This window comes from Polypterus senegalus, chromosome 12 (genome assembly GCF_016835505.1).
Source record: "Polypterus senegalus isolate Bchr_013 chromosome 12, ASM1683550v1, whole genome shotgun sequence".
Classification (NCBI taxonomy): Eukaryota; Metazoa; Chordata; class Cladistia; order Polypteriformes; family Polypteridae; genus Polypterus; species Polypterus senegalus.
In genome coordinates this window covers 69,226,956-69,246,139 of record NC_053165.1, presented here as the reverse complement: position 1 = coordinate 69,246,139, position 19,184 = coordinate 69,226,956, and the positions used below count along the sequence as shown (strand labels likewise).

Here is a 19,184-nt window from a genome sequence, read left to right as displayed (position 1 = left end):
TTTAAGTCTATTTAATGATGTCCGAGTGTTTTGAAAAAGAACCCCAGAAGATTACTTGTCCATGTAAACACTAATTTTTAAGAAACCAAGTTTCTGCCATGACTCGGTTATTAATGTTAATTCTGGTTATGTAAGTGTATGGCAATAAAATTATGGAGTCAAAAGATCTACTGCAAATTTGGACAAATTATTACCCAATTAGAATAGGACAATGTGGACCTCATCATACTGAACATGTGAAATACTATTCTGAAGCAATAACAGTGGCCTATGTGGAACTGACAAAAATGTCATGAGGCATATACTCCAAGATTTCACAGACTAATAGACTAAATTTTTAACCAGAGTAAATTTTTAACATTGGCATGATACTGTAAGGGTTGAAAATGCCAAATGTTGCAAAGAAATGTGCTCAAAAAAGCAGTTACAGATGTTAGTTTAAATATAGTACAAATTGAATGCTTCAGTTTCCAAAAGATGCTTTCAAATTTTAATTTCACTTTAAGCACAACTAAGAAAACATTACGCCTCATTGTCCAAATAGTTTAAAAAATAATTTCTAATCACTGCTTATTTCTTTTATTACATTAATTTCCAGCACACATCAATAACCTGTCTGATTCTTAAGTCAGTTATCAAAAATCTTTTAATAAGTGTAAGTATGACCATAATCCATTTTTTGTTCACTGTAGAAAAAAAACACTTCCTTAAACACGTCGTGGTGACTAATTTTTAAAAACTATTCTAGACCTTTTTGTGTACTAAAGGCACAAACACTTCAGTAGGCTTACATACAGCATGCTGCAAAGCATATCATCTTGCTGTATGAACTTGTAAACACTAAATTTGCTAAACAATTCTTTTTTTTTTTGTCTCCCACATACACTTTCAAGATTAAGATCTCACTTTTAAACATTGTTCATGTATATTAGGCGCCACTTAAAACTAATCTTGCAGACTTTTGCAATTATGAAATGATGTAAATTATGGAGGTATAATATGTATATTTTATAATTGTCACTTAACACATACCAGAAGAATGTGTTACGTGGGTGACCCCTTGGTCTGGTCCAGCCACTTGGGTCCCCAACAATGACGATCTTATGAGCTGATCACCCTTGGGGAAACGCAGTACATGGAGTCCTGAATGAGGTTACGGCACTACGGCCATGAGCAACCGCTCATTTGACGCTAAGTCAAACCAACGGTACCCATGGATTCTCCGGAGAGAGACAGTACCAAAGGAGTCCAGTTTTCATCTCAGGTCACTGGATAGCGTCTGTGTCTCGCAACCATATAGCAAGACAGCAAGCACCTTTTGCAGAGATATTGGGAGCGCCACACACTCCTTTCCAGTGACCTCCTGACCCCCCCATGCTCTCCCAGTCTGTCTACTGACTTCATAGGAAGAGTCACAAGAGACCAGAATGTCACTGCCAATGTAAGTAAATTTCTTAACAAGCTCAACATTCTCTCCGTAAACAGACACACTGCTGATGTCTGTGCCTAAGAGGTCATTAAAGGCCTGGATCTTGGTTTTTATCCAGGACACTCACAAGCCCAGACACTCAGACTCCTCACTCAATCTCTCGAGTGTCCTGATCAAAGCCTCCATCGACTCAGCGAAGATCACAGCATTGTCTGCAAAGTCAATATATGTGAATCTTTCTTCACCAACAGATGCCCCACTGCTGATGGACCCCACGACCTTGTCCAACACCCAGTCCATGCAAACATTGAACGGAGTAGAAGCAAAAACACACCCCTGACAAACCCCAGAATCAACTGGGGAAAACGCCTACCTCCACTCTGCACAGCACTCACAGTACCCGTGTACAGGCCAGCCATGTTATCCAGCAACCCCGAGGGGATCCCGCGAACCCTCAGGATGCTTCACAGCGCAGCTCGATCAACCAAGTTTAACACTTTGTGAAAATCGACAAAGGCTGCAAAGAAACTCTGCTGATAGTCACGTTTACGCTCCATGAGAACCCTCAGTGCCAGGATGCGGTTGATGGTAAACTTTTTAGGCGTAAAATGGTAATAGTGTTTTTTTTTTTAAAACATATACATTTATTTCCAAATAAAAAAATTATTGAATGTTTTTATTATTTAAATTAATGTATAATGAGTACACAATTTAATTTCCACACACCAATCAACCACACCTATTACTGTTTCCCCACAATACTTTAAGGTCTATAAATAGTCTAGAACAAAAAGTAAATGATGTTTACATGAATACTGAACTGAGTAACAAAGAAGGAACGGTTTGTTTTAGAAAAAAATCCCCCCCCCTCCCCCAAGAAACACACTGTGTATAAAGTCTTTCAATAAATGAATTTACTCATTTTCATTAAGCAATATGAAAGGAATATCAACCATTGACTATTAAAGGTTATCAAACCAATCTGTTTTCTTACAGCTATCATACTATGTTTTCAGAAACACAATTATCACCTCTAACCATTCTACTCATGTTAACATTTTACATTTTGTAGTGCATAACCAACAGTCCTTAGATGTTCTTGAGTCTTTTGTTACAAAAATATACTTCCTCAGGGAGATCTGGCTACTGAGCACTAGGCAATGAATACCTGAAAAACTGATAAGTTTACGTGTATATCTCGCATAGGTAAATGAATGTGCTTAGAAGCAAGTACATTATTTATTTTATCATAATGAAAATATGAAAAAAAATTTGAACATAAGGCTTTGTGTCAATTTAAATTTTATTTGCTTGCACTGTACATCACGAGTCCATTCAGCACTGGTTTAAACCAAGTGACATGTTACACGTGTAAATGGCATAAGAAAATAAAAGGCACTAATTTTTTTAATAAAATAAGAAAATACATGGACACTTTGAAGGTACCCTAAATAATGAATACAAGAACTTTAATACTGTTATTAAATTTCAAAAAAACAAAACAAAACAAAAAAAAAAAAAACACCTCTAAGCTTGCACATAACCCCTAATTCCCCTTGTATCGCAGATGTTTTCAACTACCTTTATTATGTAGGTTATATGTAACTTGAAATATTAAAGGCCAGTAGTTCTGATTATTTTAGATTCAGAGGGTTAAAATTCGAGCCTAATTTAACAAAGAGAAACTACCATCCCAAAGATTCTATAAAAGGAACCAAAATAAAATTTAATCAAATTACATGGCAAAAAGTGCTGCTTGTATCCAACTTTTGAACAGTAATGCTAAGAATGCCACAACAGAGGTCGCTTTTCCGTTTCCCTGTTTAAACAAGTTTCTTGTACACAACTCCCTAAAATTTAGAGCTATGTGTACATTTAAAACAAATAGTAGCACAATGTTTTAAAAGGGAAACACTTTCACAAAAAGAAATACAAAAAGATCCAAAAAAAAAAAAAAACAAAAGTACAGTTGAGGTGGTTGGGCTAGATTTGCAGATTTTGACAACCCCATGTTGTGACTGCAAATGCATAATAATCAAAGCTGTCACAGTCAAATCTACTAAAGTAAGAATCTAGGCACCCCCGTTCTAGAACTCAAAAGAAACACAGATTGTAACTTTGGTAAGAATGATGACAGGTTGTAAAATAAAATATTCAACTCTTCAAATGATAGACTACAGTTCTAATGACAATGTGCAATATCTTGCTTCCAGTCACCGTGCCATGTTTTCTTTGATATCTACACATTAATACATACATGCAGAAAAAAATCAGTTACATACAGACATCTTTCATATCCATCATCAACCAAGAAAACATTGTTGAAGTGATTCGCTTTCAACATATTTTCCACCAAGCGCTAATGCAGTTTAATTTTCTCAAATTATCTTTGTCTAACTCACATCTCTTAAGCTGCTACTACAACATAAATGGTGTTACACTTAGCTAGCCTTACTGAGACTGTTACATGGATAAAATAGCCTAAAAAATGCAGAACATTTTAAAGCTGTTTTGTCGATACTTGACAGACTTTCTTTAGGAAACAATGGATGTAAACAGGATTATATGGCATTTTAGTCACTATTCATGAGGATGACTATGCATGAGGCACATCTGAAAACATGCCAAAAATGGACTATATTTAATGTTGTTGACCTCAGCAATACAATAAGTTTTAAACAGATTCATGGCCGCCTGCCTATCTATATGGTTTCTTTGTGGGGTGCGGAGTAAGATGAGAGATGTATTGAGAGACAAGGGGTACAAAGAGAGAAATTGTTTTCCAGTCTTTGTAAGTCGTTTATGTCTCGATATTCATAAGATAAAGTTAAAGGTGCTTCTTAAAAACACTACTGATTAGGTCTTAATTCCAAAATAACCCAGCAGATCAATTATATGGCTCAGCATTACAGCCAACAAAAAGACATTCTCATAAAACATTTTAAAATAAACAGTTCTTGGTAAACTCAGTTTCATTTAAGTAAATCAAAACAGGAAAAAGGGGTTAATCGCAGTCTATAGGCAGAGCTCAGAAGTCAGAAATAAATCCCAGCTATTGCAGCAGATAATATTAATTATATTTCTTCTTTTTCTGCAGACAGAAGTGCAGTGTGAGCATGATACAGGGAACCATCAAATAATGAAGCCAGGCAACAGTACAGGTTATCCCTGTTCATTTAAAATTAGCACCTCCGCATTCTCATCATTCGCCATCTTCCGGGTTCTGGGGATCAATTATTTTCACGTGAGTAAAGGGAAAAACACCTCTTCGACCATTCACTTCACCTTCCCACTGCCCGCTAATGTTCATCCTTGTTACTTTTACAATGTCTCCAACCTGAATGTGGGATAAGAGAAAGCATATGTTAACATACATATTAGAAATACCACCATCCATATTTGAAGGTGGAATACCATTCCTGATTTTATTTCAAAGGGAAGAAAATAAGTTGCAATACAAAAAAAAAAAACTTGTAAATGTATTCATAATGGACACATTTTTACAAAACACTGGAATACAAAAACAATGTTACTGTCTTGGAAGTTATTTCTGGGGGATTGTAGGTCATTGAATATGAAGACAGTTTAAAAAATACATTTAACTTTAATATGTTCATTCAAAATTCAATGTTAAATGCCCTTCACTATCAAAGTTATGCTATTATACTACAGGAAAAAGGGTTTTCAACTTGACCTTGAATATAAGCACAGGTATTTCAGCAAGTCACAAGGAATGATCTGGTGCTGCTATGTATAATTTCTGTCGAGAAATTTACTTTTGTACAAAATTAAGCAATATTTGTATTTTAGGTAAAAGCTTTCAATAATTTTGTCTTTCTTTTTCATCTTTATAGTTCACACTTTCTGTAGAGTTGTAGATGATAATGAATGTTAAAACACAATTTTCTCATAGCCAAAGCCATCTATTATGCTCATTAGAAAGAGATGTTAAATAATGAGGTATCATAAAACAAAACAAAAAAGCTCTGTCAACCCCACAATGAATTTTAGAATGTTCAAAATAATGGTAGGAACTCTGAGGAACATGCTTCATTAAAATTGAAGCTAAAGTAAATGTGAAACATTCTACAAATAGAATATGGCTCATTTTTGATAAGTTATCAGGAAAAATTTTCTGGTTGTGTGAATGAACGAACAACTTAGAAACACAACGGAACTCATTTCTTATACAAATAGACTGACTGAACTACATGAATAATGAATGAAAACATTGTTTTAATATATCTAGAACAAAAAGTAAAATGTGATCACAAACAACTACATTATAATGATAGTATCCCTAAATTAGAAAACAAATATTTTGGGATTTTTGTCTTATTCCTCTATACACAGATACAACTGTGCTATAAGTTGCTGTTAATTAAAAACACACAGAATATATACAAGTTAAAATGCCCCATTATCATTAAAAGAACTGGCACCTTACAAAATAATGCGACATTAACCCTGTGAATCCATAAAATGCACAGAAAATGAATATTCTGAAATACAAGTTGAAATGCAAGAGAGGTGAATATAGATAAAAATTAATAGTAAATCACATTTATTTACACACTGCACCAAAGTATGATACTGTAAAAGGTACATTTAGAGTTTAAAATTACAATTACATTAAAAAGGATGCAAAAATGGGATTTGTGCATATATTTGTGGAAGGCAAGGCAAAACTGATTTCAATACTTAGTCAAGCTGCCCAGGCAGCAAAAGAAACAACTTTGCCTGACATACCTGTTCATATCACTCACATAATATATCATACTGTAACAATTCAGAGTCACTAACACATAATAAAAACATATCCAACTGTTGAAAAACAAAAAAACGGGAGAACTTGATATCAAAGGTTTATACTCTGTTCAGATTAAACAAAAGCAAATTAAATTAATATTTTCTTCTTTAATTTCAGTTATTCCTCTTCACTTTTGTTTAACTCAAAGGGATAACTAAAGCAAATTTTAATTCAGAGATTTAATTGTAGTTGGCTGTATCCATTTTAGTAAAAAAAAAAAAAAAGCATAAATTTTTAAGTTACTTTAACTGAACCATAACAGAATGGGTTATTCATTAAATAACAAACCAACCAGCAAGATTAACTGGCACCAACTTACCTCTAGTGCCAATGCTGTCTTGTCATATGCACATGGCACTCGTTTTTGTATAGCTTTAGCCATGACAGGTCCATTGTGAGTAGAAGGCAAAGGATTTATGACAGCTCCTGGTGTATTTGGTGGCAGAGGTGAAGGTGTCTGTGGCTGAGCATAGGCATGTGCAGGCTCAGGGATGCCATAGCTGTTTGAATTCCTATTACCGTGAAACTGATGCTGATGAGGTCTAACAAGCTTCTCTACATATGGCACAGGAATCATGCCTGCTCGGCCATCCTTGTTGCGGGCACTCCACCACTGCTCTTCAGGTTTTTCTAATATGACAAGGATTTCTCCTTTTTTGAAGGGAAGATCCTCTGCATCATTCCCAGTGAAATCATACAGAGTCCTAACATACTCCAAATTCTCTTCTGGTGGGCCCATAACAGGTGCTGGGCTGGATATTACACTTGGATTGGGGTACCTAAAATTAAAAATATACACATTTACTCCAGCAAAAATCACTCATCATATATAACAGAGACACAAATATTCACCATATTTAACGGACAAATCTCCTGAATGAGATCAAGGCAGCAGCTTGTTTTAAGCTTCTACTTTGCTCTAGTTATTACCTTTAAATTTAAAATACTGCATAGGGTTCTTAGGTGTTCCTGAGTTAGAATAACTGACTTTAGGAAATTAATGAATGTTACAGTATGCAAAACAAAAATCTAAGCAATTAAAAACAATAAAATGCAACACACTCTGATGTAATGTATTGTGTTTTGTAAATGTCTTAAACACAAATTCACAATTGTTTCAGAATTATTTAAAAAAAAAATATATATACCAGGCAGTCAAAGGAACGTTATTTTTGAGAAGAGGTTCATGTCAACGTAAGACATATATAATACTACTAGTTTAGCGTGGCAAAAATAGTAACACAATGCAAAAAAAATATATATCAAAAGAGTTGGGCTATTTGTAAATGCAGGGAGTAGAGAAAAAAAAATTAAAATCACAGAACATTGACTCTATCGTCCAAGTTATTAAGAAATTCTGTCAGGCTTGGCATCTTGGGTACAAACCTTTTTTTCTCCATTTATATAGTCCTGCAGATAATACTGTAGCATTCAATTTCCAAACAGCAGTTTCAAAACATTAAAAGCCATACACTATGTTAGAAACAAGATGGGACACTCAGACTGACTCAATGCTATCTTTTAATACCAAGGCCATTCAATATCATCAGATATACTGAAAGACGATCCCAAGAGGACATTTAGTTTTTTTAAATAAGCTCAGGAAGTATAATTAACAACCACAACCCCTTCAGGGATCCACAAGAATTGCAAATAAAGTAGTAAAATTAGTCACACATGATACATTATAATTGTATACCTATTACTTAATGCATTATAGAGGGGGTATATGTCACCGTATGCATAATGACTTATGAACTTTATATTTCCTTTCTCCACTACTACCTCAAGTGGGTCAAGAGTACAAGCCTGCCTTCTAAATTAGCTTGTTGATGTGGTTTACTTCTCTTAATGCTACTGGATCCACTCTCAACAGCACAGGAAAAAAAAAGTACTCTGGCTATTAGTGTTGAAGAAAATGTAAAGGATTTCTACTGACATTAAAGTAATGTAGTTTCCTAAAATGAAACACAGCCTACTTTGTCCTTTCTTATATAGTTCCTCTGTGCTTCTAGGCTAATCCTGCTTGTCACTGGAGGTAGACTCAAGTATCTGTAGCAGTGCACCACTTCCACTCTCTGGAAAATGACATGGCATTGGGGCTCTCTGGTTTGGCTTGTCTGGCAAAAGTCAATAACAAATTCATTGGTTTTGCTGATGCCGACTTCCACAAATGTCTCAACCTGACTACTACACTTTTTCACCAAACCCCCTGTCAATACATCCATCAGTGCAGAACCTGGCAATTTCTGCAAATGAACTATATATTGCTCATTTGGGTAACATGCTGTATGTTATATACTTTTTTATGTGAAATCTACCAAATGATTATCCTTCTACACTAAGGCCAGAAAATGAAGATACGGCCGAACACATTTATCTTAACTAATAATCTAGGATATACAATACTTTGTATTGGAATCTGTGCATACTTAAATGTGCAGCATTCAAACTAGACTCAGTAGTTTGATAAATGTTTAGTGCTTAACTAATATAAATCACATTCAAAGAGGCCTGTGTCCATTTTATACATGTTATATTAGATTGACTTATTTAAAAAGCTTGTTTTGCTTTCTTTTTTCTATTTTTCTTTTGCGTTTTGTGTATTTGAAATGAATGGTTGGATTTTTGTATTAAAATGCTATTGTATTCTAAAAAATAAATTGAGCACAAATTTATTCTTCAGTTATGCATTAAGTCAGCATATGCATAAACAAACACATTATGTGCCAGTTATTCTTGTGTGAGCACATTTATTTTACTATGTACACAATTATGCTTCTATGTAAAAACCTGGAATTGTGGCATTTAACTTTATCTAGATAAAATACTAAAGTAATGTTGCTGATAAAGCACAGTTAATATTCCAGCAAGAGAATGACCTTATAAATATGTACACAACATAATGCCCAAATAAGTTTTTTTTTACCGTAAACAATTATTTTAAAAGTTGAAATAACACTTCTACACAAAATGTCAGTTTTAATAAAAGGAGACTGCTTTCAAAACCTTTGTGTTTGACAGTAATGCGTTAAACAAACGCAAACGAAAATGTGCATGCAAACGATGTGGCTGAATTCTAACAGCTGATGAGTTATTTAAAAAAAAAAAAACTTCCTCTTTTTTGCCTTTTCTGGTGGGATCTTTATGTCATTAGATACCTATATGAATACTTTTATCTATCTATATCACAAGAACAGTGTTAGTAAAATACCAGTATAGCTTCATCACAACGAACGACTACTTAGAAATACAGATACACGCGTAAACTAATTCACTAATGATCCTACATATAGACCTTTTAAACGTATGTTGAGTAAGCTATAATATAAAGAGTGAAAAGTAAGTTAATCTGCCAAATCAGTTGGTTTTATCCGCTTAAGGCTCATTTCATTGAACTTTGTGTTCTTTTTTTTCCTCTTAGCTAGGAATTAACGGTCGTCCACTTTTTCCTTTTACAAAACAATGACGACAAAGGCATACGGGTAGTCATATGTACTTTTTAGAATATATAAATGGGCGCTCTTTGACATGTTAATACATAGTACTGTATGGATGCATACACATACATACATGCAGAGGAAACAACCTTAAAAGCGGAACAAATAACAGAGATGGTGTGCAATACCACGCAGGCCTACCATTCAACTTTGGACTTGTCATTCATAAAGTTAAACACTCTGCTCTCTCATTCTCTTTCTCACCTGGACGCTGGTTCAATTAACGTCGTCGTATCCAAATAATGTATTTTGTAGAATTCCAATAGGGCCGGCAAGTGCTCAAATTCCTGATCACCGATTTTGAACTTCTTGTTGGGGAGCGAGTTGATGATATAATGAGACACTTTAGAGTTCTCTGACACAGAGAGCACATAATCGCCAGGACATGTAGACGAATCCCGGACCAAAAACACGCCGTGCCTCTGTCCCTGTAATCGGTTCTGGGCCTCTTGCCGAGAAACGGGACCAAAATACCAACTGGACCTATCCGAGGAATCGAAGCGCGCCGATGACATGGTCTTGTTTGCGTGTCAGACAACCCCTTGAAGATCTATAAAAACATCAAGATCCAGGGCGACTGCTCACCCCTCCGAGCTACTCCTCAAAAAAAAAAGGAAAAAAAATAAATTCAAGTAACTTTCAGGGTCGGTGACACAGCGAAACTTCCGAAGATTCTCCTTCGCCAGCACGTTTCTTCCAGAATGTCCGGAATCCACTTTAGTTCATTCTTCTGTCCCCTTAAAGCCTCATACATTAAGATATTCGTGTTAACGTTTTAGAGAAAAGCAATAATAAGACGTAATTCGCGACCTTCACATATAAGCGTCCCTTGTTTTCGGGAACCATCCACTGCTGGCGGACTTAATTTCAAAAACACGGCGCACAATATAATCGGGGGATAATAGATTACTTAACCAGATCTGCCCCCATTTCTTTAAAAAGGTCGCACATTGCTTCTGTCCAGATCTACCACTGTTGCGTTCCCACTACTAAGCTAACTCACAGTAAGTTTAAATAAGGAAGCAATTTATTAATAAGCTCTTTTTTTAGCTCCAATACAGACTTAAGATTCTACGCGAAAATGGCGGCCTTCGAAAACGTCTTCAGATAGAAATACAATTCACACTTTAAAAAGGAAAATTGCATATTCTTCTTTTCACAAACAATATTTCTCTCCAAAAAGTTGGTATCGGGGTTAAGTTTAAAAGACAGAGAACCAGTTCCGTAACAGATAATATTCAGTTCATCCTGCTCCTAACCCGATTGAAATCAGAAATGGCGGACTGAGGGCGGGTCCGCACGTCACCACCTTTCCATCGTCCGACGTGCTCATTTACGTAACGACTGTTGCGAGTACGTCCCATCCGTAAGAAAGGGCGAAGTTGGAGCCAAAATGGCGTTACATACGAATTCATTGACTGGCGGGAAAACAATGTCCATTTTAAAAGACTGGGCTGGGATTCATATTTATTTTTCCATGTATGTTGTTCAACCAGAAAAAATAACATGTTATTAACATTAGTAGTACTAGCATTTAACGCAAGATTTCAAGCATTGAGTGCTAAAAATACAAAATACAGTATACAATACTTGTAGTTTTTCATTTCAGGTTGCTATAAGTATAGATTAAAACAATAATAAGCTTTTGTGACATTATTTTAAATAGATAACATGACAAATAAATATTAAAACTGCACACAATCATTGTTAATATCAGTATTTCTTTCTGTGCTTGATTGATCCGGGAGAATAAGGAACCTAAGAAATTTGACAGAAGAGAGGAGACCATTCAGTTCATTTATCACTCATTTGTTTGGCTAATAGCTAAGCTGTCCCAATATCTTACCCAGACACTTCTTCAAGGTTGTCAGGGTTTTTGATTCAACTCCAGGTCTCGTAGAGTTTCCACAACTCTTTGCATAAGGAATTAGGCCCCAGCACAAAGTTGTGCATAGCTTAAGCCCCCTCTGATAGAAACAGGTTTAAGGCAGGAATCAGTCATAGGTGGGACACAAATTCCTGGAATGTATGCCATAAGGTGTATGTCTCAACCTTTTAATATATTTGTTATATTTTATTTTTATGTTGTAATATGAAAAATTAATTATTGTAAATTAACTTTTGCATTTAATTAGTAATGCAAATATTGTATTTAATTGTAATGTGCAAAGGGCTAACACACTTGAGATCTTGGAAATAAATTGGGAAGAGAAGGCCATTCAGCCCAACATACATTAATTTGTTATTTCTAATTTAGCCATTTTTTTCAGAATGCAATGATAGAATATTCGAACATCTGTCCCCATACCCTAAACAATTGCCAATAACGGCAAGATGTGTGAAAATTGAACATGTATTGTCAGACAAATATAAGGAAGGAATGAATATAAGGAGAATACAAATCTTTACCATGCATGCATGCTCTCTTGCCATATCTGCATAGATATTGAACCCTATGTATCAGCTTGAGTGGATGAGCTCACCACCAGAGCTGCCTCAAGACACCTTTAATCCTGTTTCAGGATTATTGCTATTTTACCCCCAAAGCCATCTTTGAGATCTGATCCAGCCCTAGATTTGTCTGAAGGCATAGGGATAAAACTGCTTGTAGCAATTCCTGACATTAGTGCAACCCACTTATTCTGCCTGCTCCATAATCCAGAGAATTTGTTGGCCTTTTAAGAGTCAGTTTGGTAAAACGAGTAATATGATTCTTTTCTCCAGATAAAAAAAACTGCCTGCTACCTACTAGTGGTTAGGTTGGAGAGTTTTGGCATTCTGTTAGTCTTTCTTGGTTTTTAACATGAATAGGCACTTTCACCCCATAAACCCCAGTTAGGGTCCATGTGCTGTTGGTTAAAAGTCAGGAGACCTTGCATCCTCGGGCCAGCCGTTTTCAGTTGTACTGTATTCAGTTTACCTATAGGGCTAACCTACTTGTGTAGTCTTTTGTCTGCCTCTTTTCAATCCTTGGCTCCCTGGCAACTGCTTATAAATTGGGCAGAGATTCACAGTCTCATCAGAGTCGGGAGGAGGTGGTTGAGGCTTACCAGGAGGACAGTGTAGGAACAAGATTGTATTTCTTTGCTGGTCATGCTTTCATCATTAATAAAAAGTAAAATAAAAGGGAAAATATTTTAGCCTGTGACTGTGTTGGGTGGGGTTTTGACTGAGGTTTTGGGCTCGGTGGTTCCCCCACTGGTTTTATATTTATAAACTGTTAAAAAAAATTAAAGGAACACTTTGAAAACACATCAGATCTCAATGGGATAAAGCCTGCTAGATATTTCTAATAATATGGACTGGGTAAGGGTGGCATGGTGGCGCAGTGGTACTGCTGCTACTTCGCAGTTAGGAGACCTGTGTTCTCTTCCCGGGACCTCCCTCCTTGGAGTTTGCATGTTCTCCTTGTGTCTGCGTGAGTTTCCTCCGGATGCTCCAGTTTCCTCCCACAGTCCAGGTTAGGTGCATTGGCGATCCCAAATTGTCCCTAGTGTGTGCTTGGTGTGTGTGTGTGTGCCCTGCGGTGGGCTGGCACCCTGTCTGGGGTTTGTTTCCTGCCTTGTGCCCTGTGTTGGCTGGGTTTGGCTCCAGCAGACCCCCGTTACCCTGTAGTTAGGATATAGCAGGTTGGATGATGGATGGATTGGGTAATTTGTTTGGAATGAAAGGATGCCACATCATTTGATGGAAATGAAAAATCTCAACCTACAGAGGGCTGAAATCAAAGAAAACCCTAAACTCAAACTAAAAAAATGATGCGGCAGGTTAGTGCATTTTTCTGATATTTCATTGCAGCAACTCAAAATTGTACTCAGTAGTTTGTATGGCCCCAATGTGCTTCTGTGCATACCTAACAATGTTGGGAGGTGTGGGGCATGCTCCTAATGAGATGACAGATGTTGTCATCGAGGATTCTCCTCCCAGATCTGGACCTGGGCATCACTGAGCTCATGGACAGGTCTGAGGTGCAATGTACTGCCATCGGGCCCTCAGCCCACCTATTAAGTCTGTTTCTGATTGTCTGGTCAGAGACTTTCATACCAGTGGCCTGCTGGAGGTCATTTTGTAGGGCTCTGGCAGTGCTCCTCCTGTTCTCCCTCGCCTAAAGGAGCAGATACCAGTCCTGCTGATGGGTTAAGGACCTTCTACGGCCCTGTCCCGCTCTCCTAGAGTAACTGTCTGTCTTCTGGAATCTCCTCCATGCCCTTGAGACTGTGCTGGGTGACACAGCAAACCTTCTGGCAGTGACAAGTATTGATGTGTCATCCTGGAGAAGTTGGACTACCTGTGGAACCTCTGTAGGTTCCAGGTATCGCCTCATGCTACCAGTAGTAACACTGACTGTAGCCTAATGCAAAACTAGTGAAAAAACAGTCAGAAAAGATGAGGTTGGAAAAATGTCGGTAGCCTCCACCTGTTAAACCATTCCTGTTTTCGGGGTCATCTAATTTTTGCCCTTCTAGTGCATCTGTTGTTAATTTCATCAACACCAAAGCAGCTGAAACTGATTAACAACCCCCCCTGTTACTTAAGTGACCAGGTCAATCGTCCAGAAGTTTCATTGACTTGATGCTATACTTAATAAGTGTTACTTACATTTTTTTGAGCAGAATATATATAATATATAATCAACATGACATACATTTAATTGGGACGATGTACAAGTAAAATTTAAAGCCAATAATAAAAGTGCTAGAGAGCTGGCTGAATCCTGGTTATCAAATGAGAACGCCTTCAACAGACACTTGGACATAAATCCAGCATATACAAACTTAAGAACTTATTCTTAATAAACAAGACTTTACTCCCAACAACCTCACCCCCCCCACGGACCTAGTAACCCCCCCCTCCCCCTGTAAGGTATTGCTATATATTGCCTTTGATTCTTGTATGTCTAAGCATTATCCTCTGAGGAAGACCCCTGGTAGGGGTTGAAAGCTCAGGAATAAAAACTACTTTATGATACGTGATTCATTTTCTCCCTTTGTGGATCTCCAACTGCTAATATATATATATATATATATAATTGTATTCTGGTTCTTTCTTGCCCTGTTATTTTTTAAATTAAAATACGTTTGTCATCCTAAAGAGTATGGAATAATCTTATTCAAGTAAAATACTAATTTAAGAGTGTCTGGAAGCTTCTTTCAAGCTTAAATCACTGTTGCCTGCAAAGCATTAATTTAAGTTTATTCCTGGTGCAGCATTTAAACATACTGTATTGAGTAAAAGTTACTACTTGGAAAAACTTTGCCTTTTATTTTGTAGGTGTAGTGGCAAGGAACGTTCATGGGTGTGGTTAGACCTCCTTTTCAAGGGGTCCAAACAGATACTGTAACTGATATTCCTGCTAACCATCTTGGATTAATATGGCAGGGTTACCCTGTATTTCAAGGGAAGGTTGATAAAGGTTTCAGGGCAAACTGTAGTAATATAGACTTAGGTACAGTATATTTAAAAAAAAAAAATACAATTTATTTAAATTATAAGAACAAGAACAGAATAAGGTGAAGTTTTGGGAACTTATTGGGTAACCTTATTTAATAATGAAAAACTAATGTTAAAAACTACACCAAAAAAAAAAAAAGTGTTTGGATGCCTGATGTCCATGTTTTAAGTGTTCCCCCATTGGAAGCCACTTTTGAGGATGTGTTTTGTCTCCTCGAGAGGAAGGTATGATAAAGTAAACCAACTTCCAGTCTAGTGAATCCTTATATATCCAGCAGGGTGGAGCTACTAGAACCGGAAGTATTGTCATTATTCATCCCAGGTGGCTTCTTCAGATCTGAAGATGGAAATGGTGAAGGAGTTTACAGCTGCACCACCTTCTGCTCTGATATTAGAATTCTTGCCTTGCCAGTACCTTACAAGACATTTCCAAACCAACATCCAGTGTAGTGACTCCTCAAATAGTCAGCGAGGAGGAGCTGTTATGAGAGAACTGGAAGTGATGTCAGTATTTATCCTGGATGTCTTCTTGAGATCTGAGGATGGAGATTGAGTCAACTTTTGCACCACCCTTTGCTCTGATGTTGAAGTCCTTTTACCTTGCCAGAACCTTAAAGATGCTCCCAAAGTACACATGGCTGACAATACATACATATATATATATAGACACACATACTGATTTTAACTTCACTATGGAACAAGGTTAGGTTAATGGAATAAACAATATAAATTCCTCTGAGTGATCTATTTTAAATTAGCTTAAATTTTCAGCCTCAAGTTCTATTTAATTTGAAACATTTTCTTGTGACATTGAGATAAAGAAGCCAATGCAAGTAATGTTCACCAAGGGCAGCTAGATAATTACATTTATTTTTAGACTTCAAGTAGTATAATATGGGATTTATAAAATAGAGCAAGATAAGGCCTAATTAGGCAGTCATCTCCCTTAATGACATTCTGTCATTTAATTATTTTATTAGTATTCTGAATTTGTTTTAAAAGCACTGAGAGATTTAATATACATACGACAGTACACTAGGTTGTACTTGTTGTACTGTACTTGTGCTTCTGTTTTTAAGGATTTCTGGGCGTTCAAGTCATTTACTAAAAAGTGTTCACCCTTTCATTACATCAGGCTTTGTCATCTTGCTGTTCTTTAGGATATTGTTCTACATGAAATACTCTATATTCAAATTAAAATGAAAAATATATATTTTCTATGATTGTGTTTAATTTATTTAAGCAATTAATTTATTTTGTATATAGCCTTTAACAATAGAAGTACTCAAACGGTGATGACAAAGGAATGTGTATAATATGGGTATGTATTATTTCAAAATAATATACAGTATTGTCTATGTCATTCTTCAGCCTTTTTATTCCAATAAATGGTTTTGGAGTGCCAGAGTTTTTTGCAATCAGTCAAAAGATAATTAACACTTAGTGTACTAGTCCATCTTAGGGTTCTAAAAATCATAAACTTTTCGGAAATTAATTGCCTTTGTATTTTTAAGTGATTACTTACTATAAACAGGTTACAAACCAGGTAATAAATGCTGTTACCCCACCCTTATTTATCTGTAATTTGGATATTTTTAAAGCATACTCATTTTACAAATGAAACCGCATGTAATTGATTTCAAAAACAAAGTCTGTTCGAGACTGGAATAGATCTTAATAAAACATAAACAACTGATTATTACAGTAGAGCTCACAAGATTATAAAAAGGCATTGTATTATTGTTAAACTTGCCAAAGGAGCCAAACTGTATCATTTCTGCCATACTGTTTAGGTTGATTTTTGTAGGAAAACAGAATTGCAGCAATTGGAAAATGTCAACACAGTGAATGGAACTATACATTTTCAAAGAATATACACAAACATATAAATGGTATACTTTCTCTGTAATTCCAATTATACACAGTATCTAATAACTTTACATTTCTATTTTTAAAACTGTATTAATTTCAAAACACTAGCAAGATGCATAAACCAATTCTATAATAAGTTAAAGATTAACAACATGTTCTGTACAGGTCACTTTGCCTGGGTTCTCTTTTTCACAATATGATATAAGAATTAGACCAAATCTTTAGTTACAACTAAGGCAAATCATTGAGGCTTTTCTGAAATGAGCTTTTTAAAAACACATTAAAAACTCCTCTGGTGTGGTTTGAACTACTTTCACTCATTTGTATTGTTGACACAAATCAGAATATAAAAATAGCAGTGACATGAAGAAGATTGCTTTTTATATATTTTCCACCAGTATACAGAAGTGAAATTATTTTTTTTCTCTGTGGGACTGGTTTTAGATTATATGATTCTAATAATTTTAAAGATCTGTTGAAAATATGTCAATTGATGAAAATTCGAGTGTAGGCCAGGCTGCCTCATCATTTTGGAAGAATGCAAAAGATTGTGGCATTCATACATGAATAAATGTGTCTGACTTAAAGTTTAATTACTTACCTTGTGATTTAACTCTTTGTTTACATGTTTGCAAATGATATCACTTTAGTAGATGCTGTTTGTATTATATTTCCCAGGTGATCTAAAAGCATTCTTCTAGTGGTGTTTTCAGGCCCCTTATATCCCCACCCTATATGCAATGATGCAGCATAGTGGTAGATGAATACTGCTTACAGAAACAGGAAGACAGTAGTAAATTTGATATTTGGGGCTATGAAAAAAGCGTTAGCACCACTCTAAAGTTTCTGTATTTAATATACTTTATTACATGAATAAAATCCTTTTGGATATTGCACCTGAATATTTAATACAAAGTATTAAAATATTTTGCATGAAAAAAATAATGTAATACTGCAACAATTAAATGTAGGGTTAGAATTTCAGTTAGAAAAGGTTAGAAAATAAATGACTGTATGGATACACAGTAATATCTGTGCATTAAAGATATTGTGTATGTGTGTATATTACACACACACACACACACTGTGCATCTGATAATAATCTACGACTTGGTGAACTAGCATGGAGATTACTTCATAAATAGAAGTGACACATGTTTACTTTGCAGTTGGTGAATGAAGTAGTTCTACTTCTATCATTTGCAGGTTCACTTCTCTCTCTTGAAGCATTTGTCCCTCTTGCACTTCCCTAACTATAAAGTAATCATTAGAATAATGTTACAAGCCAAAAATTAAATATGTTATGTTAATACAGCCTTATATTTGGACAATAAGTGTATTAAAATTCCAGTATCCAGTATTAATAACTTACTCCTGCTAGTACATAACATGCTTGTGTATGAATTCTGCAGCATTGTGATTTATTAAACAATATCTGTTGACAGTACATTGGAAATGTATATCTACCTGTAAATTGAACAATAGGTAGCCTCACATAGACATAAAATACAAACAAATTAAGGAAGTATATTGTTTGTACAAATTAAATGGAAGTGTTTTAATGCAGAAGGTTCAACCATCTTTACAGAATTACATTTAAGAGAAATAAATAGTAATAAACAGTAATACAAAGGCAAGGACAAGGCACATTTGTGAATGCCACTCAGATCCCAAGAAGGCTCAATAAACCCTTTATTTCAAGCTAAGAACATTTTCCTATGATTGATTAGTTTCATTTTGAATAGTATGCAGTTTGGTGGTTGTCCAACAACATCTTGTATTTATGGTGTTCAGTACTAATTATTCAATTATCTTATCTATAACTCTTTGTTGTCTTTGTCTTTGGGGTTTCATAACACGTAGGTTCTGCAGATATTTCATGATGCCGGAGAGACCTCAGATGACCTAAATGAACAAAATAACAGCAGTGTTAAAACAAACAAGTATACACATTATACAGAGAGTTTGTGCTAATTGTACAATTGCAAAACTAACCATAAACTAACTTGAAGGAACATTGTTGGAGATAGGTTAAAAAAAAGTGGATGGAATTGCATTTTCAAATAGGAAGGCCACTTAATGGTGGAAGAAATCTCCAGATGGTCATTCCACCACTTCACAT

General features: G+C 35.6%; 1 protein-coding gene and 1 long non-coding RNA gene across 3 annotated transcripts in view; one reads left to right on the top strand and one right to left on the bottom strand.

The window, feature by feature from the left end:
• Positions 1–19,184, top strand: part of LOC120540923 — a 34,620-nt gene that overhangs the window by 9,306 nt on the left and 6,130 nt on the right. The gene's annotated exons all lie outside the window — the stretch shown is intronic.
• Positions 2,091–11,037, bottom strand: crkl (v-crk avian sarcoma virus CT10 oncogene homolog-like). The gene is made up of 3 exons (XM_039772107.1): positions 9,944–11,037; positions 6,559–7,018; positions 2,091–4,766 (listed from the first exon to the last, which is right to left on the bottom strand). Exons 1-3 carry the CDS (start codon positions 10,252–10,254, stop codon positions 4,632–4,634), a joined length of 906 nt encoding a protein of 301 aa, XP_039628041.1. The 5' UTR covers positions 10,255–11,037; the 3' UTR covers positions 2,091–4,631.

Excerpts from the sequence above, each read along its gene's own strand:
- crkl (XM_039772107.1), bottom strand. The coding sequence starts at position 10,254 with ATGTCATCGGCGCGCTTCGATTCCTCGGATAGGTCCAGTTGGTATTTT. Across the intron at positions 7,019-9,943 it reads TTAATTGAACCAGCGTCCAG|GTACCCCAATCCAAGTGTAA; the intron begins GTGAGAAAGAGA and ends TTTTAATTTTAG. Across the intron at positions 4,767-6,558 it reads AGACAGCATTGGCACTAGAG|GTTGGAGACATTGTAAAAGT; the intron begins GTAAGTTGGTGC and ends TCCCACATTCAG.